At 48.2% G+C, this 19,419-nt stretch overlaps 2 protein-coding genes across 4 annotated transcripts; one reads left to right on the forward strand and one right to left on the reverse strand.

Annotated features, from left to right (window-relative positions):
* The first annotated feature begins 2,889 nt into the window (after positions 1 to 2,889).
* Positions 2,890 to 5,644, forward strand: LOC105087824 (early lactation protein). The gene is made up of 3 exons (XM_010978588.3): positions 2,890 to 3,079; positions 4,668 to 4,883; positions 5,416 to 5,644. The coding sequence occupies exons 1-3, from the start codon at positions 2,890 to 2,892 to the stop codon at positions 5,436 to 5,438; spliced, it is 429 nt and encodes a 142-aa protein (XP_010976890.2). The 3' UTR covers positions 5,439 to 5,644.
* A 2,503-nt stretch (positions 5,645 to 8,147) lies between these two features.
* On the reverse strand, positions 8,148 to 19,393 carry PIGT (phosphatidylinositol glycan anchor biosynthesis class T). Of its 3 annotated transcripts, XM_010978587.3 has the most exons (12): positions 19,167 to 19,390; positions 18,415 to 18,592; positions 16,549 to 16,676; positions 16,159 to 16,259; positions 15,901 to 15,987; positions 15,293 to 15,380; positions 15,076 to 15,173; positions 14,818 to 14,983; positions 13,962 to 14,162; positions 9,866 to 10,031; positions 9,654 to 9,737; positions 8,148 to 8,963 (listed from the first exon to the last, which is right to left on the reverse strand). In XM_010978587.3, the coding sequence occupies exons 1-12, from the start codon at positions 19,351 to 19,353 to the stop codon at positions 8,711 to 8,713; spliced, it is 1,737 nt and encodes a 578-aa protein (XP_010976889.1). In that variant the 5' UTR covers positions 19,354 to 19,390; the 3' UTR covers positions 8,148 to 8,710. The 3 variants fall into 3 exon arrangements, with proteins under 3 accessions (XP_010976889.1, XP_031289591.1, XP_064331711.1); XM_031433731.2 differs by lacking the exon at positions 16,549 to 16,676 and having other exon boundaries at positions 18,455 to 18,592; positions 19,167 to 19,393; XM_064475641.1 differs by lacking the exon at positions 19,167 to 19,390 and having other exon boundaries at positions 18,455 to 18,575.
* Positions 19,394 to 19,419: the final 26 nt, after the last annotated feature.

Below are 19,419 nucleotides of genomic sequence, written 5' to 3' on the forward strand. Positions count from 1 at the left end.
ATTACCATGCAAAAGACAGTAAATTCCAAGGGTTTCGAGTGGTCTGGGACCAGGAACCAGAACAAGGATCAAATACTGATCTTCCTATTACACTACAGTGAGGTTCAAGGACAAGGCAGAGACCAGGAGCAGAGAGTCTCAGAAATGAGGTCCCTGATCTGGTAGAGTTAGGTGGCATAATCTGTTTTAAGGATGAAAACATGATGATTTCCTTTTGAGAGTCATGAAATGTCTCTGCAGTTAAAACTGCCCAACTGCCCAGAAGAAACCCAGAGAGGCTTGGCAGTCCCCCACCCCAGCTCCCAGCCCCTTCCCTGGACTTGCCCTCCTTCCCTGCCTGCCTGTAGAGGAGACAGGAGCAGGGACTTACCATGGGCAGGGGAGCGGCTTCCACCCCGCTGGGCGCTGAGCACCAGGGTGCCCAGGAGGACCAAGAGGGCTGCTGGGAGGCAGAGGCGGCTCATCTTCATGGCCTTGTGAGAGGGCTTCTGAGGAGGGCTGGGGGCTGACAGAGCTTTTCACATCCCCACTGAGGGGTGGGAACAGGCGATGAGGAGGGAAGGGAGGAGCCGGGGTCAATCCTGTTTATTGCTTAACTCCCCACCTAACCAGGCTTCCTGCTTCTGCTGCTGGGGCCAAATGCTCAGTAATGGCACTTCTCAAACTTCTGTCTGCCTGTGCATCTTGTGGGAATAAATACATATTCTGACTCCCCAGGTCTGGGTGAAGCCTGAGAATCTACATTTTTATAGACCCCCTGTTACAGCTGCATCCCCAGCCCCAGTTTCCACTCCTGTAAGATGGTCCCCAGAACCACACTTTGACAGCGAGCCTGGAGGATGCCTCACTGGGGCGGAGGAGCAGGCAAAGAGAAAAGCTGCTTTTCCCACACACCTTGGGGAAGTGGCAGAGGATCCAAGTCCAGGAAGAGGTGAATCTCAGAAAACCCTGAATTCTTTCCCATTAACCTGCCCTCTTCCTAATTCTCTGCCTTCACCTTACTTCTCTGAAATGATCACAGGCTGGTAGCATATGAACAGACTTCGTTTGCTAAAATAAACACGAGTCCCTTCCCACCCCCACAGGGATGACGTGATGATTCAATTCCCATGTGCTGGCAACACCTGGGCCTGTGTTCCTGTCTTCACTCCATGCATTTTTCCCCTTTTTGATTTTACTCTGTATCCATTTGCTATTAACGTAAGTGTATCAACTTCTGAGTCCTGTGAGTCGTTTTACGAATTAAATCTGAGCGTGGACTCGGGGACTCCAAACACCAGTAGTTTCCATTGTTCTCTCCAAAGAGAAACTATATCCATGGAAGCTAAATAATTTGTCTGAGGTCGCACAGATAGTGAATGGCGAAGCTAGAATTTAAATTCCTCCGTTGTGAGTCTAACAACTCCTGATAAGCAAGTGAAAATAATCTACGATAATTGCTATCTCGTATAGAAAACTCAACAATTGGAAAAGAAAATGCATTTCAAGATGTAACACAAGAAAATTTCCCTAAAAAGATCTGATAGATTGGAAAAGCACTCCATGCTCCAGCACAAACAGTGATGCAGAATGATACCGAAATATAAATTATCTCAAGGATAAGCAAAGAGGTCTTTAGGCATTCAGGTAGGAAAAAAAGTCACCTCTAATGAAAAACATTCAGGTCACTCTAGGGGGGTACTCCATGGCAGAATTCAGTGGAGCGGGTCCACAATTGTTCTGGGAAAAGAAAATCTGATCCAGGATTTTTTATCCCATCAAATTGTCCTTCAAGTAGAAACACAATATGAAAAGATTCAGAGGAAATAGTGCCTGTGAACCCTTTGTTTTTGTAGAATTATTTTTGTTACTCTACCTAACAAAATGTTTATGAGGATAACCTGAAGTAAAGATATTTACTTCATGTGGTGGAAATTCACCATCCAATATGGTAGCCACTAGCCACATGTGGCTTTTTTATTTTTTAATTTTTTTGGAGATGGGAGATAGGTAATTAGGTATTTATTTATTTACTTAAATGAGTTACGGGGGATTGAACCCAGGACCACGTGTGTGCTGAGCACATACTCTGCCACTGAGCTATACCCTCCCCCCAACACGTGACTACTGAGCACAGGAAACGTGGCTAGTCTGACTTGGGAGGTACCATAAGTGCAAAATACACTCAGATTTCAAAGACTTTGTATGAATAAAAGTTAAATATTGCACTAATCTTTTTTATTACATGTTGATTTGATGTTGAAATTCTAATATTTTGGATATATTGAGTTAAACTATTACGAAAACTAATTTTGCCTCCTTTTGCTTTTTAAAAACGCAGCTACTAGGAAAGTGCAAATTCTATTTGGGGCTTGCATTATGTTTCTGTTGCACAACACTATGGTAGTATTTGCGGGGGGTGTGATTTTTGCCTTTTGTTTAGACTCTTCAGTGTAGCTTAAACTTTTAAAACTAAGTATGATGATTTATATGAAACAATAAACCCGTTATTCCAAAATTAAATAAATAAGCCAATGAACAAAGAGCTGTGTTCTCTCTCCCGGGATGTTGAGGCGAGTAGCTGGGAGGCTCTGGATGGGAACCAATAATAACAGAAGTGGGGAACAGCCGTGCTGGCCCCCAAGGGACCACGTTGTCCTGCCCACTTGTTTTACAGACAGGGAAACGGAGGCCCCACAAGGTCACTGACCAGTTCAAGGTCACAGGGACTCAAGTCTGCAGGAGATGAGGCTGGGAACTGCATCCCAGATGTGGCAGGAGCACCGTCTTAGGGGACTTGCTCAATAGCTAGCAAGACCCCCTCCAAGGCCAGTGGCACTGCCTCCAGGTAAGAAGGCCACGTCCTCCGGGGCCCACATTCCTGGCCCAGGGTGCTTCCTATTCCAAGTAATGAGGAGTGAGATACTTCCCTCAGCCCTGGAGGAAGAGGGCCCCTTGTCCTTCAACCGCTGGTATAAGTTCCAGCCTCCCAGCCTCAGCCCAGAACACGCAGCTTCTCACACCATGAGGTTCAGCCGCCTCCTTACCCTTTGCCTCACCCTCTGCCTGTTGGGCACGGCCAGCTCAGGAAAGGCCTCAGGTGAGCTGAGGGGTTGGGGAAAGGAGCCCTGAGACCTGTAACCTGTAGCCTGTGGGGTGGTTGGGAGAGGGGGCTGGATCCTACGGGCCATCTGGTAACTTCCACCTCAGGGGGAGACCAGGGCCCAGCTCTGGGAGGGACCTCTCCTGTGGTCACCATCTGGTCTCGGGAAAATCTGGGGCCTGACCTCCCAGGTGTCTATTTGACATCTCCACCAAATTTAAATTTTTATTAAAAAGCAATACGCTTTTGTCTTAAAAAGATAGTCTGCAAATGTGTGAAGTGGAAAAGTGGGTCCCCTATTTTACACAGTTTCCACAGTCTTACTCTCCAGCATCCTACTCCCTCGAATTCCTAAGCAAGGAAAGAAATGTTCATACCGCTTTCAAAATGAGGCCATATTTCTCAAGTTTAGCTGCACACTGGAGTCCCCTGAGGACTCTCTGGTTCCCACACTCAGAAATCCTGATTTAATTGGTCTGGGATGATGTCTGGGATGATTTTTTCAATAGTTCCCCCAAGAGGTTCTAATATTCTAACCAAGATGGAGAACTGCTGCCCTAATAGACGACTTTGAAGTTCCTTCCGAGAATGGCCTCTTCTCTATTCTAGGTTAAGCTTCTCCCAAGTATATTCAGCTTGGCCAGGGTCATATACATTGAGGGTTCACAAAATGGTACCATACAACTGAGTTGCCCCATGTGCTCATTTGTCTGAGGGATGCTGCCCTTCTTAGGGGAAGTGTAATTATCAAAGTGGTGTTTGTTGCAGCCCGTGAATAGATACGCTGAGGTCCTGAGTGTCCAAGGCTAATAGTTGAGATAGATGTATGTGCGTGTGTGCGTGTAGAAGACGCCAGTTTCTTTATCTGCTGATTACTCATGGATACTATAAACTATTTCATGTAAATATCTTTTTCCTAGTTATGCAAAATGGCACTTGGTCATTGGCATTCAAATGATATGCAAAAGAATTTTTAGGAAATAAACATCGCTTGAAATTCCACTACCCAGAGAGAACTGCTCTAAATATATTGAGGAACAACCTTCATGTCATCACTCTGGGGATTTATATGTATGTTTTACTTCCCCGGGGCCACACTAGGGCTCCTACTTTGTAATCTGATTTTTTTATTTGACAAAAGTATGGGCTTCTCTCCATGTTGATGCTTGTAGATCAGCTCTGTGATTTGTAGTGACTGCGTAACAGCCAGTCAATCCCCTGTTGGTGAATGTTAATGTTTTTTTACAAATTATAATGTTCTGCAATTATAAGCAAGGTACAACTAACATCTTGGTATCAAGTCATGAGAGGCTGTAGGATACAGAGCTTTGGATTTGAAATTGGATCTGGGTTTAAATCCCAGGCCTTAACATATAGGTTTTAGGATTTTTGGAAAATTATCAAAGCTGAGCCTCGGTTTTTTCATTTGTGAATGAGGACAGTAATACCCTCCCATTAGGTTGTTTAAATAATGCCACATATAGCAAACATTGAGGAGTGCGCTTGGTGTAGAAGAGGTGTTCAGAAAAGAAATACCGGTTTGTACAAAGGACACATAAGTGACCGATGCTCCTTACCCTTGCAGCCAGTCTCAGGCAAGAGGCTTCGCAGGAGTCGTCCCAGACTCTCCCTGCCCTGTGCCAGCTTCCCCCAGAGAGGGGCCCCTGCAAAGCCTTCCTGCGCCGGTACTCCTACAACTCTACATCCAGTGAGTGTGAGTGCTTCATCTATGGTGGCTGTCAGGGCAATGCCAACAATTTTGAGACCATGGAGATCTGTCTGAGGGTCTGCAAACCCCCGGGTGAGTCCTCTGATAGAAACAGGAAGAGTAATGGAGGTGACAGGATGATGGACGTGTGAGGGGAGAGGGTGATGTTGAGGATGGTGGTAGTGAAGCCGAGTGTGATGTTAATACAGGAGTTGGTGATGCTGAGATAACAGGAATGAGAGGGGTGGTGGTGATGGTGGCGGTAACGAGGTGCTGGAGGCGTGGAGAGCTGGGCTGTGGGTGGTGGTGGTGTAGATAGTAAAGATGAAAGGAACATTGTTTATTGGAGTAAGCCCTTTTAAAATATGTGGTGGGGCTGGCAAAGGTGAAGACAGCAATGCATCCTTCACGAGGGTGATCATGTCAACAGAGAAGAGGGTGATCATGTCAACAGAGAAGATGAATGTGACTGTAGCAGCGGTCACCGTGGGAGGTGGTGGAAATGAGGAAGCCCTCGGGGTGGCAGATGTTGGAGGGGTTGGGTAAGGAGGCCAGCTTGATGGCTCTGGCTTTAGGCCACCAAGCAGCCAGCCAAGAGGGGATCTGACTATTATCTCTGTCACAGAGACCCGAGTGAACAGCAGCTGAAGATGACAGCACACAGTCCCAGGCCTTGATGGAAAGCTGCCACTCCTGCGAGGAGACCCCGTTCTGAGCCCATCCTGGGACCCTCCAGGACTGGGTCAATAAAGCATTCAAAGATGACATGGCCTGAAGCCTTCCTACAGGGGACCTGGGCCTGTCCCCCAAAGTTGCTCACAGCCACCAGGGCAATCAAACCAGTGTTACCCTACCCCTACCTCCTTCAAGCCCTCACTGTCCTGTGTCCCCAAAATAAAGGACAAAGGACACAAGGTCCTCTATCACCAGAGGGTCCTCATGGAAGCCAGGCTGAATGGAAATTTGGGGACCTTGCATGTCTGTCCCCAGAACTTGGCCGGCTGCTCTCTCCTGCTCGGGGCTCCAGGACGAGCTGGAAGGTTCTTCCTGTCCAGCAAGGGCCATGTCCTGGAGGAGTGTGGAGATGGGTGGAAACTCAGGGACTCTTGGTCAGCCAGGGTGGCACTCCCCTCTCCTCCCAGAGGGATACTGGAAAAATGAGAATTTTATGCTTTTTTAATTGTGGTAATAATATATACAACCTGAAATTTCCCATTTTAACCATTTCAAAGTGTACAATTTGGTGGCATTAAGTGCATAAATTAGACATGAATATATGTGTGTCTATTTATACACACACACATATTTGAGAGAAAGGGCATGCTTTTCCCTTTATTCCCCACTCCCTTTCAAGTTCTCTACTATTACCCAGAGGTCGAGCTGAAAGATTGAGTGAGGGCAGCCTTGATGACATGCCAAGCACAGTTCCAGATGCCTCAGCTCCAAGAGGCAAAAATCTGGGCCCTTACGGAACTTAACTTCCATTAGACTTGGAGCTTCCCGGAGACACAGGGGCCATCCTCCATTTGGACCTGACTGGCTCTGGACAAGTTGTAAGTGCTCAGTCAGCAAAAGTAAATGTATGAATGGGTGTGGGCTATTCCAGCTTGGGATCTAGGGTCTAGAGGTGGAGATGGCAAGGGCGAGGGGCTCTCTAGAAACCCCACCAGTGAGTGCAGGGTGTTTAACACAGCAGTCCTGGTCCTGTCTGTACAGCCCACATGGGTGGGACTGCGCAGGTTACCTCTGAAGGTTCTCCAAGAGCTCCTGGAACATACAAGTGATGTGTGTGCGTCTGTAGGAAGGGAGGTGGTGTGGGTGAGCTAGTCCACACCTAGACCATGGGCAAAAGCAATTGGGTCAAAATGCTTTTACTTGAGTTTACCTCCAAGTGGTAAATAAGCAGGGGGTATGTGAGATAAGAACGCAGGTGGGTGGATTATCTAAAGTGAGGTCATCTTGGCAGCCTGCATAGAATGGGGTGTCTGCCAAGTCGGAAGAGCTCGAAGTGGTGGCCTGGCTGTCTTTCACGCCCCAGCCAAGTCAGTACCTAGAAATGCCCTTCACTACCGTGTCCTGTGTGATCTACGCAGACAAGATCCTGTAGCTCTCTGGTCTAGACCTCCTCCCTGAACTCCAGGTTCATTACCCAGTTGCCTACTTGCCATCTCCACTTGGATGTCTAAAGGCATCTCAAATTCAGCATCTCCAAACCAAGCTTGGGACAATCTCTGCCCTGACCCCTAACACGCTCATCCAGTCACTCATCTCTGCTAACGGCCACTCTCGTCCTCCCAGCTCCGCAGCCAGAAACCTTGGGCTCAGCCTTGATCCTTTTCTCTCATTCCCCATTGTGTCCTATTAGCAAATCTGTTTGCTCTCCCTTCAGAATAAATCCAGACTCCAACTCCGTTCCACCACCTCCGCGATCAAGTTATCGATGAGGTCTTCCTGGCCACCCCAGCTTTAAATTGCTACTCCAGCTACAAGCTCACCACTTGCCTGTCTTGTTTTCCTCTGTAGCTCTAACCACCATCTATCATGCTGAGGGTCTTACTTGTTTGTTCATCATTAAGCTCCAAGAGGAGCTTTCCAGTAACAACCAGGGTGGTAAGAAACAGGAAAGCTCAGTCCAGGGAGGGGAGGGGCACCCACAGCAGCTTGGTGTACCAGGGAAGACTTCCTAGAGGAAAAAACATCTCTTCTGGTTTTGTAAGTCCGAGTGAACCTCGCAGTCAGGTGTGTGGTTGGTGGAACAGGGCATTCTGTTTGATGGACAGTCCACCGAACCACTATGATGGAAGAACTGGGGGAGGGAGGGACGGACCACAAGTAACATACAGTTGATGCCACATGTGTCAGAGGCCAACAGAGATGATGTGGGGGAGACATCTGCCTCAGGACTTGTTTTATAGGAATCCGGGGTCATATAACCAGGAGAGGGGCCCCAGGGGCAGGCTCCCATCCAAAGCCTGCAACGCCTGTGGGTGGTCCTGGACCACCCACCACACAAGCTCCCGAGGAGACAGATAAGAACTCAAGACTGGGCAACACCCAGACCAACTGAACTCACAGGGTCTGGACTCAAGGAATCTACATTATTTCACAAGAGCCCCAAATGATTCCAATGCACAGCCTGGTTAGAAAACCATCACCCGGAACTCTTCTGTCTCTCCAGCCCCACCCTTGGTGCTAGGGGACTGGTTCTCAGGGCTCCTAAAAGACACAGGATGATTCACTGTCATGGAGATGCTGACATAAACACTCCCGGCCAAGCCCAGTGAGTTCTGAGAAGCACAGTCAGATGAGGATGGCGGGGGAGGAGGGAAGCAGATGAGAAGGAATTTCTGGCAGGAGTGGGAGGATGTAGGGAGGTTTTATTTGGTTGGTTGGTTGGGGTTCTTTTGCAGGAGTGGGGTGGATGGGTTAGGAGGTCCTGTTCAGGCACCGAGCAAGCAAGCCCGAGTCCCCAGCTCTCCACAGGCCTCAAGGACAGGAGGCCAAGAACCAACGGGGCAGACACTTTCTAATTCCACAACCCGTAAACTCCATCTACCAGCCAACGACAAAGTCTTCAGCACACCCTGCTAGCCAGGCCAGGGCTGTCCCACAGAAGTTTCTGCAACAGTGGAAACATTTCTCCGCGCTGCCCACTACAGAAGCCACTAATCACTTTCGGTTACTGAACACTTGACATGGGGCTAGTACAGCGGAGGAAATGCATTTTCAATTTAAATTAATTTCCATTCAAACGCCACATCTGGCTGCCAGCTACTCTAGGCCCTAGTCTCATCCAGGGGGCAGTTTGGTTCAAAAGCCACCTCTGGGGAGAGCAAGTGGCAGCAAGAGCCTTCAGGGTCACCATCACTGCCCCTCTCCAGGGAGAAACAGCTGCCCAGCTGTTGGGGGTGGGGCGAGCCTCAGAGCGGGGGGACGCCGCGAGCCCGCCGGATGAGGTTAGCCAGCCTCTTGGCCAGGCCGCCCGTGCTGGGCTCCTCGATGTGGAAGGTCCGCGTGAGGAGATTGTAGAAGGAGCCGTAGCACACAGCCACCACCGTGCACGTCAGGCAGATCACGTTGTACGGCATGCTGAAGTCCGGCGTCGGCAGGCTCACCAGCAGTGGCTCCGTGTAGAGCCGCACGAAATGGTTGGAGCTGTCAGAGACTGGGAACCTGGGGGTCAGGACGGGGCGGTGAGGCAGGACCGGCTGCTCCTCCCCATCTCAGCCCCAGCCCCTCTCTCCAGCTGCGCTGGGCCAATTACAACGGTGGGGGTTTTCAAAGCTTTCTTAGCCTCAAAGCCTTTTAAATCACAGTACATAAATCTGATCAAGGGAGAGCTACACTGCTCTGAGGGAGAGGAAAGGGACTCTGCTTTCGCTTAGATGCCTCTTCTTTAGCCTTCTAGTCTCAGCCTAAAGGCCGTCTCCTCAAGGAAGTCTTCCTGGATTACCTCCCCTCACCTAGATTACTCCCCAGCACCCCCCCAACCCTCTAGCACAGCATCTCCTCTCTAGGCTGTGAGCAGGAGCAAGGCGGGGCAAGTGTGTTTTGTTCATGGTTGTACACTCGGTGCTCTCAAGTATGCGGCCCCTGACAAGTGCTCAGTTAAATACTTAAGAGAATCAGTGAGTACATGTGGGCTACAGTACTATTCCTCTCACCTACTGATTCTCCCAGAAGCACTTTAGAATCATTTCATGATGACTGTGCAAATATTCTAGACCACCAGGATTTTAACTAGGATTGAGTTAAATCTACACATTAGTTTGGAAGAGGCAACATCTAGCCCCAACCCATCCTGCAGGAACCTGACCGCCTGGGTTAGTGTCCCCAGAAGCTGGCAGCTGAAGTCACACTTACAGGGTGTTGAACAGAGGGCTCTCTTCCCAGTCCATGGGTTTGGCTGCCACCACACTGGGCACAAGGGCGCTAAGGACAGATGGGCTGCAGAGAAGCAGACAGATGCTCCATGAGCCATGTCCCTCCCAGCTCCTCCAGTGAGGCAGGGAAGTGGCAGAGAGGATGGGTCAGGAAATGGGGAGAGAGGATGGGTCAGGAAATGGGGTGCCCACCTGACATAGAAGCCATGGTTGGGGTCCGGGGTGTACTCGGTCCACTTAAGCAGCGCCCGCTCAAACTGGATGGAGACCTTGGTGACCGAGTTGGCCGGCAGCTGAATCAGCATCTCCAGGAGGTGGGGCTGCAGCCGGTCCTGGGCAGGCTGGTAGTGGATGTAACCTGGAGACAGGCAATGGTCACCCACAGCTCTTTCCTGGGGTCAGACCAACTGTACCTCTCGTCCCTACCTAGCGAGGCCTTGGGATCTGGATCAGGATGCCTAGAAGGAGGGCTCTGGAGCACAGAAGCCAGGCAGACTCCTGAGAGGGAGGAGGATCTCAGAAAAGAGAAAAGATGTTTCCAGGACAGCCGTTCCAGGACAGGTTCGATCTAATCCATCTTCACAACATGAAAACTGGGGATATCAGGTGCCTCACATGATGCAACAGAAGTCCACAGAACCACCTGGGAAGTTTTCTTGTCAAAAATATAAGATCTGAATCTTATCAAGTTTCTAAATCCAATGCTCAAGAATACACTAAGAACGAAGGAACATGTTAAACACGGGCAAATCCAGAATGTAGAACATCCTATACAACAAATGACCCAGTTTTGCCAACAAATAAATTAAAAAAAAAAAAAAAAAGACTGGGAACTGTTTTGCAGATTTTTGAGACTTGAAAGTATCACCCTCATCTAGACGTAACAGGGGTAATGGGCATGGGGGACTGTATACGGGAACTCTCTGTACCTTCTGCTCAACTTTTCTGTAAATCTAAAACTGCTCTAAAAAAATAAAGTCTATTACTTTAAAAGAAAAACTTAAGAGTATATCAAGAAGCATGTACCCTGAGGACCTTATTTTGATCCAATTCAAACAAACCAATTATAAAGTTATTTTCGAGATCACTTACGGAAACAGGAGTGATATGACAGGTTATATATTTTTAAAGCCTCTTAGAGATGCACACTGAAGTAGTTAAATGTGATTTGATACGATGTCTACGATTTGTTTTAAGATACACTAGCAGAAAAAACAACCAAGCCAAAAAAATCAATAAAGGGAGAGATGAAGCAAAAATGATAGGAAACTGTGGAACAGAACAGAGAGCCCAGAAATGAACCCACACTTATATGGGCAATTAATCTATGGCAAAGGAGGCAAGAATATACAATGGGGGAAACACAGCCTCTTCAATAAATGGTGTTGAGAAAATTGGACAGTTACATGCAAAAGAATCAAATTGGACTACTTTCTCACCATATACAAAATATAACCATGTACAAAAATAAACTTAAAATGGATTAAAGACTTAAATGTAGAACCTAAAATAATACTGCTTCTGGAAGAAAGCATTGGCAGAATGCTCTGTGACTTAGCAATATTTTTTTGAATATGCCTCCTCCAGCAAGGAAAACAAAAGCAAAAATAAACAAATGGGGTTACATCAAACTAAAAAGCTTTTGCACAGTGAAGGAAACTATCAATAAATGAAAAGGCAGCCTATTAAATGGGGGAAGATATTTGCAAACAGTATATCCAATAAAGGGTTAATGTACAAAATATACAAAGAACTCATACAACTTTTCATAAAAAAAAGATTAAAAAATGGGCAGAGGACCTGAATAGACATTTTTCCAAAGATCACATACAGGTGGCCAACAGACACATGAAAACAATGCTCAACATCACTAATCATCAGGGAAATGCAAATCAAAACCACGAGATACCACCTCACACCTGTCAGAATGGCTGTCATCAAAAAGACAACAAATAACAAGTGCTGGTGAGGATGTAAAGAAAAGGGAGCCCCTGTGCACTGTGTTGGGAATGTAAATTGGTACAGCCACTACGGAAAACAGTGTGGAGATTTCTCAGAAAATTAAAAATAGAACTATTATACACAGCAATTTCACTCCTAAATAAAACAAAAACATTAACTCAAAACGACATATGCACCCAATGTTCACTGCTGCATTGTTTACAATAGCCAAGATATGGAAACAACCTACGTGCCGACTAACAGATAAAAGGATAAAAAGGATATGGTGTATATTTCTCAGCCATAAAAAAAAAGAAGGAAATCTTAAGGACATTTGCAACAACGTGGATGGACCTGGAAGCTATTATGCTAAGTGAGATAAGTCAGACAGAGACAAATACTGTATACCACTTATATGAGGACTCTAGAAAGTAAAACAAATGAACAAACATAACCAAACAGAAACAGTCATAGATACAGAGAACAAACAGGTGGTTGCCAGAGGGGAAGGGGAGGGGGAAGGAGAGAAATAGGTGAGCGAGATTAAGAAGTACAAAATTTTAGCTGCAAAATAAATGAGTCACAGGTATGAAAGGTACAGTGTAGGGAATATAGCCAATAATTATGTATTATATTTGTATAATGACAGGTGGTAACTAGACCTATCATGATGATCATTTTGAAAGGCAAAGAAATACTGAATCACTATGCTGTGTACTGGGAACTCACATAGTGTTATAGGTCAATTATATTTAAACTCATAGAAAAAGAAATCAGATTTGTGGTTCCTAGAAGTGGGGGGAGGAGAAACTGGATAAAGGTAGTCAAAAGGTACAAACTTCCAGTTAGAAGGCAAGCAAGTAGTAGGGGTGTAATGTACAACATGAAAGATATAATTAATACTGCTGTACGTGACACATGGAAGTTGCTAAGACAGTAAATCCTGAGGGTTTTCATCACAAGGAAAAACACTTTTTTTTCTATGTCTTTAATTTTGTATCCATATGAGATGTTGGATGTTCCCTAAACTTACCATGGTCATCAATCCACAATGCACATAAGTCAAATCATTATGCTGAATATCTTAAACTTACAATGTCCTCTATGCCAATGACATCTCAGTAAAACGGGAAGAAAAAAATCAACAGCAACAACAGCAAACAAACAAAAAAAGGATATGGAGCTGGAGACTGCTGAGGCCAGGTGATGGGAACACGGCAGTTCACGGCACCATCCCATTTGAGTATGTGCTTGAAATTTTCCAGAGCAAAAGGTAGAAACACAAAACAGAAAAACCTACAAAATACACAGGTAGGATGTTCGAAGTAGAGATTCTGAAGGTGGTACAGACAGTGATGCTGAAAATAAGTGAAACTATTAACCACAGGCTAGAAAATACGGGAAACAACAGAGGGGTTGACAGGTGATTTTCGGTCTGTCTGTTTGGGGTGTGCTATCCCCTCTTCTTAGGGAAAATTCCTAAGAAGTTTGCTTCTGTGTTACTAAGTCTTCCTCCAGTCCAAAGGAAAACAAGTGCTTTAATGCTATGCCCGGCATCTCACAGAAAGCACTCAGTAAATACTAACTCCTCCTTAGAAAAATAGCAGGAGATAAAAACAAATAAAAAAAAATTTTTTAAACTACACCCTTTTACCTCTCCCAAGGAAGCAAAACCATTTACTCTGTTATCTGTTTCATTTCCAACACTCTGCTTTTCTTGTTAACCCTTTCTCCACCTGAAAGAGTCTATGAATCATCAGAAAAACAAAACAAATGTGCCCAGGGCACCAGGAAGAAGGAGAAAATAAGTGGAAAAGATAAGGAAACATCTGCCCTCATCAAGTCCTATTAAGAATCATGGCGGGGAGGGTTGGGGGGTAAATTAGGAGTTTGGGATTAACAGATACACACTACTATATATAAAGTAAACAACAAGGACCTACTGTATAGCACAGGGAGTTATAGTCAATATTGTGTAATAACCTATAACGGAAAAGAATCTGAAAAGGAATTATGTGTGTAACTGAATCGCTTTACTGTACACTTGAAACTAACATAACATTGTAAATCAACTATACTTCAATGAAAATAAAATTTTTTTTAAAAGTTTAATTGAAGAAAGAAAAAAAAAAGAATCACTCATCCTATGTGCTTTACTTATTTTTGCTTTATAAACACTTTGCAGATCTGGCATTGGTGAGGCCATCCTTTCCAGCTGTCAAACCATTCCTAACTCCTGATGGCTGTGTAGATTTCCAAGGTACTTCTGGAATTATCCTGAGAAATGAGGGTTGGGGGGACCTGGAGGGAGAGGGAGTGGGGGTTGGGGGCTGGTCGGGGGACTCACTCGGTTTGTTCTCCTTGCCCTTGGAGGTGATGGAGAGGGTGTGCACGTACAGCCGCAGGTACCAGGGCACGGTGTCCAGCAGCAGCACAGGGAAAGCCCGGAACGGGTGGGTGTTGTACAGCAGCGTGCTCAGCTCCCCGCTCTGCAGCCCATAGCCGCTCACATACCGCTGGGCGTACAGGAAGGGCACGGGTGGGGCCTCTGTGTGGAGAAAAGTCAACGGTTAACCACTCTTTAAAAAAAAAAAGGGTGGGTCACTCCCCACCCCCACTCCCTGGGCCAGCTTCAGAGTCTCAAAGCCAGGGAGGGGAGGGGAAATGCTCTACCAGCAGAACTAGGAAACTCGCATTCTGGAATCATCCCTGCCTTCCCCTACCCACAGCGATGACAACAGAATTACTATTATTTACTAAGTAGTTAGATGTGCCACGTTCTGCACCCCTTCAACCCAAACCAAGTATGCTCACGATATTCCAAAACTGTCCTTGGTAACACTGAACACAATCACAATTAACTGATTGCTCAATGCATGCTTCAACTACTAGATGTTATATTTCTTCAAAAGCAGGGTATTCCTGTTTTCAAAAAGAAATATTTGTTGATTGAATGAATGAATGCTTGAATGAACTCCATATTTTACATTAATTATCGCGTCCAATCTGCTGGGTATTACTGCTCCCATTTTCAAGACGAGGCAGGAAGGTCAGGAACCTGCCCAGGGTCACAGAGCTTAGAAGAGGTGGGGTGAGAACCAGGCCATCTGACTCCAGGAATCTGGGTCGAAACACACACTTGTTGTCTCATGGGGAAGAGTCAGGGCTGCGAGCGGTGGTCTGGCGGCCCATCCCCCACTCACCATTCTCTGGGGGTCTCTTCCACTTAAGCTGGAGGTTGAGGCTACGCGAGTTGTTGATCACGGCCGTGTCCAACAAGTCATAGACGGCATAGGTCTTCCGGGTGCCCAGGATGACGTCCTGGTATGTGGTAAAGGGCGGCGGGTTCACTTCCAAGGTCTCATTGTCCTGGGGACACATCGGTAGGGCTGAGAAGTGAGCAGGAGGGAGGATGGGGTGGGGAGAGAGGGGCAGATGTGTGTGGCTGGAAACCTCAGTACCTGGTTGTAGCTGGTGATGTCCACATAGACTCGGCTTTCTGAAGCCAGGGGGCAGGGCTCAGTGAGGGTTCGCGAGAACATCCTGAAGAGGGACCAGTCTGAGGAGCAGAGTGGGGGTTGAGCGGGGTGGGGGTGGGGAGCAGGACTAGGCCCTCTCCACATAGGAAGGGCAGGGCTAGCGATGGGTGGGTGGAGCTGAGTTGCCAAGGTAGCTCACCTTTCTTCCCCTGCCCGGTGACGAAGGCGTCAAATACAACGGAAAGGGTCTGCCTCAGCTCCCAGGAGATGCTGGTACAGCGTGCATTCTACCACAGGGGCCAGAGGGCAGCAGTGAGGATGTCCCACTCCCCCAACCGCAGGGTCCCAGGGACTACTACCGGGACTCAATCCCTTGTCTATTACGTACCTCCCATCCACCACTACTGAGCACTTAACCCTGTGCCAGCAGCTTTCTGTGCATCAGTGGGATGAACCACCGCCAACAACCAGATGCTACTATTATTCTCATTTGACAGATGAGAAAACCTGGCTCAGGGAAATAAAATGACTCACTCAGGGTCATGCCAGCTGGTGCGTGGCTGAGTCAACAGCTACATGCGCACTGCTATGGCTCTTAACCACTATGCCCTGGGACAGAGACTTAAGTGAACGCTTGCCAGGCAATCACTCAATTTCCCTGGTGTGTGGCCAACGCGCTGAATAATCATCATCGCATCTCGCACCAACCACTGGCTCAGCCCTCGACAGACACTGGGCTACGTGCCTTGCCTGCACCTTCTCTCAGAGCCCCCTGGAGGGTCCCCAGCCCTGATCCCCATGACTTACTCTGCACACAGGGCGGATGTGCACAGCCTGGGAGTGGTAGCTTGTGTGGAACAGGCGATCAGCCTTCAGCAGCACAGAGAGGCCTGCCTAGAGGAGGTGGGGAGAGAGGAAAGGTCAGAGCCCTGCACAGTGGGGCACCCAGGCAGGAGGCAGAGGTTATGGGCAAACACACCCTGGCTGTCAGGCAGTGAGGAGGCATCGGTCAACTCCATCCACTCTTAGGGGCTCCCACTCACGTTCAGGCCCCTCTGGCCTCACCTTGGAACTGCAGGGCAAGAGCTTCTTCCATGGGGTGAGGTTCTCAGTGCAGACAACCTCCCGCGGCAGCACGGCATAGCGCAGGAAGTAGTGATCCGTGCCTGAGGGAGACAGAAGCCTGTCGGGGGCGCCTTGGGGCCCCACTCCTCGGGACCCACGCTCTCTAGCACCACCACCTTAACAGTCCCAGCTGCAGGTGGGACATCCTCCTCCCTTTGGGAGAAGGCAATGCAGAGACAGCAGGGTCTCAGGAAGCCTTCCACTGGGGCCCGCACACCCAGGGGATCTGTGATCTGGCCCCACTGAGGAAGGATGAAGTAGAGGGGAAAGGAGGCAAAGGTCTGGGTCAGAGGTGACAGGAAGAAAGAAAGGGCCGCAGGGCTGTCTCACCATTGGCCAGCCCCAGGGGTTTGAAGGAGGCGGTGGGCGTGACCGTGTTGGTGGAGTCGATGAAGTTGAGAGAGGCGCAGAAGATCCCTGAGAGGACGTTACTGAGCTCCTTCCAAGACTTATCCACACTAGATGGAGACACAAACCCACTCACTGTCCTGGGGCCACCTCTGCTCCCTCCCTTAAAGGCTGCAGCGGGCTGCCAAACCATCAGGCTGGCTACTGCTGGAGCTGGGACTGTCCCTGCTCAGCCTGCTTCCTGGGTCTCCCCCATCAGCCCCTTCCTCACTCTCCGCTGGACCTCCCTGCATTCCCACAGCTCTTGCCTTAGGGTTCTTCCTCCTGCCTGGGAATGCCTCCTCACTCCTCTCTGCCCTCTTCAAGGAGGCTCCCTCCACCAGGAAGCCTTCCTGCCCTCCTCAACCACAGCCTCCTCCCTGGGCTGCTGACATTCTGACCACCCAGACCTCTCACTCAGCCCCTCTAGGAATGCTGCGTAGCAGCAGCATCTCATCCTAAGCATCTTTTCTCCCCATCTAGTCTGTGAGCAACCTGAAGACAGGGAGCTAGTCTGGGTCACCTATGAACATCCCACAGCACTATGTAAAGTGCCCCACACCTCAGAGGCCGAGATCAGCTCACTGATCCACCCCGAGGTGTGCTCAGCTGGGCAAAACTACATGCTTCCCGCTGAATACCCTGGGTAAGTCCTGGATCTGTCCCCAGGGTGGGAAGTCTTACATATACAAAGGTTCACTGAACAAGGAAAAACAACCATTCTAGGGCCCCACAAAACATCAAATTAAATTAGACATTTTTTCTTAGAGAGATGTGCTCTTTATACGAATAACAGAATAAAACTAGAAATCTGAATAGCAGCTCCGTATTATCGGCAGTTATGAGGGGAGACAGTGACAGCAGAGGATTTGGGATAAGAGGCAAGGAAATTGGAGTTCAGGCAAGAGAGAAAGTCTAGGGGCTTGCTCCTCATTGAAATTGCCTTAGAGCTGTCCTGGAGTTTTTCAATAATCTGTCCCGAGTTTTCCAATTGCTCCAATCCCTAAGCCTCAAATAAAGGCTACAAACTGGAAATCCAAAAGTTCTACCCAAACCATGGTCATGTTTCATTTGATGGGCACAACATTAACCCACATAGCATTTCCTGAATTTCTTCACGACTTGCTGTGATTTAAATTTGCAATTTTCACATTAAAATCCAGATTTCTGGTAACTCTCGAAAAATGAGAGTATCTGGCGACAGCAGACCTCTATTCCCACGTGGCAACAATCCACAGGGGCTGAGTGGCAGCTGTCCTCTCAAGATCTCCAGACTGCCGCAGGCCCCACCACTCCCTACTATTACTCTAAAATCTTTTTTATCACCCACGTGCTTCAGATATCTCATAGTGGGATGCAGAGGCTGTTGTAGTCCAACTGCCTAGACCCACCCTTTCCCAAATAAAAGCAATTCCTCTAATACAGAGATCTGGCATTTTGTAGGCCAATTCTAGCCCACATGTATTTTGTTTGGCCCTCGTGGCATTTTTATTATTATTATTATGTGAATGAATGTCCTTTCCAAGTTTATCCAATTTGCCACAACTTTCTATCACCTTACATTCAAGTAAACTTCAAATATTTGCCTCTATAGTTGGACGAATATGCTCCCTCAGGCCTGAAAGTATTAGGGGAAGGAAATGTATTCAGAAAAGTAAAGAATGCCACTAAGTCGTAACATTTCTTACTTCCAATGCCAGGTTTACTCCCCTTGGAACTGCTGTCCTCAAGGGTAGTGGCAGGATGGCAACATCTGCCCCTACCACATTCCCACTGTGGCCTGCCACAGGCCTCAAGGTGGGCACTCACTCAGTGACGGTGTCTTGGAACCAGACCCAGAGCTCTGCACCTGAGGGGGCCTGCAGGAAGGGTGTCCCCCAGTATCGAGTCCTCCAGAAGCCTTGGGTGAGCGACAGGTGCAGCTCGCGTAGAGAATACTTGGAGATCAGCTGTCCCAGGGCTTTGGGGAAGAGCCTATAATGAGACACTGGAGAAGGGGGAGCAAGTGAACGATGATCCTAGAGGGAGAGTTCTCAGCCACCCCCCAATCCAAAAAAAAAAAAAAATACACCCCAGCTCTGGGGTCAGAGGAATCTAAATTCCAGCCCAGAATGGGTCACTAACTAGCCATGTGATCTTGGAGACGTACCTTTAACTCTGTACACCTCCAATTTCTTCCTTGTAATCGCTCACAGAACTTAGCACTGTGCCCAGCACACAGGATAAATGGTAACCATCAACAACAGCCCAATCATCAGTGTTGCTGACAGAGGGTTCTAAATAAAGGTTTGGAGTGGCAGCCTGGAGCTGCGGAAAAGAGCACTGGAGTATAACCAAGGAGGAGTCACTGCTCCTCTTCGGACCTCGATTTCTCCATGGACACAATGGGATTCTCCAATAAGTATCCCATTCTTCCGTATGAACCATCTTTGTCGGGCCCCAAGCCCAGGGACCAGAACCTCATCCAGGGAGCAGTCCCCGCTCGCCAAGGCTTGCTTGCCTCCACCCCACTGCCAGCAGGTACCACAGACACCTTTCTCCGGTCAGTCCCCTCTTCTCACCTTCTTCCCGTGGCAGCTCCGAATCCCAGCGAGTGCGGAACTGGAATGTGGCGGCTACGTCCCCAGAAGGCAGAGGGGTGATGACCAACTCCTCCCGCAGGCTGTCGCGTGGGGGCTCTGCATAGCCCCAGCCGCTCGGCCCCAGAAGCAGCAATACCAGCAGAAAAAGCGGCACGACCGCCGCCATGCCTCCGGCTGCTTCCGCCTCCCAGCGATCCCGCCCCCCTCGAGGGGCCACCCTCCAATAGGAAGA

Source organism: Camelus dromedarius, chromosome 18 (assembly GCF_036321535.1).
Source record: "Camelus dromedarius isolate mCamDro1 chromosome 18, mCamDro1.pat, whole genome shotgun sequence".
Taxonomy (NCBI): domain Eukaryota; kingdom Metazoa; phylum Chordata; class Mammalia; order Artiodactyla; family Camelidae; genus Camelus; species Camelus dromedarius.

Excerpts from the sequence above, each read along its gene's own strand:
- PIGT (XM_010978587.3), bottom strand. The coding sequence starts at position 19,353 with ATGGCGGCGGTCGTGCCGCTTTTTCTGCTGGTATTGCTGCTTCTGGGG. Across the intron at positions 15,174-15,292 it reads CACCGGGCAGGGGAAGAAAG|ACTGGTCCCTCTTCAGGATG; the intron begins GTGAGCTACCTT and ends TCTGCTCCTCAG. Across the intron at positions 10,032-13,961 it reads GGGCAAGGAGAACAAACCGA|GTTACATCCACTACCAGCCT; the intron begins GTGAGTCCCCCG and ends GCCTGTCTCCAG.
- LOC105087824 (XM_010978588.3), top strand. The coding sequence starts at position 2,890 with ATGAGGAGTGAGATACTTCCCTCAGCCCTGGAGGAAGAGGGCCCCTTG. Across the intron at positions 3,080-4,667 it reads CAGCTCAGGAAAGGCCTCAG|CCAGTCTCAGGCAAGAGGCT; the intron begins GTGAGCTGAGGG and ends TTACCCTTGCAG. Across the intron at positions 4,884-5,415 it reads GAGGGTCTGCAAACCCCCGG|AGACCCGAGTGAACAGCAGC; the intron begins GTGAGTCCTCTG and ends TCTCTGTCACAG.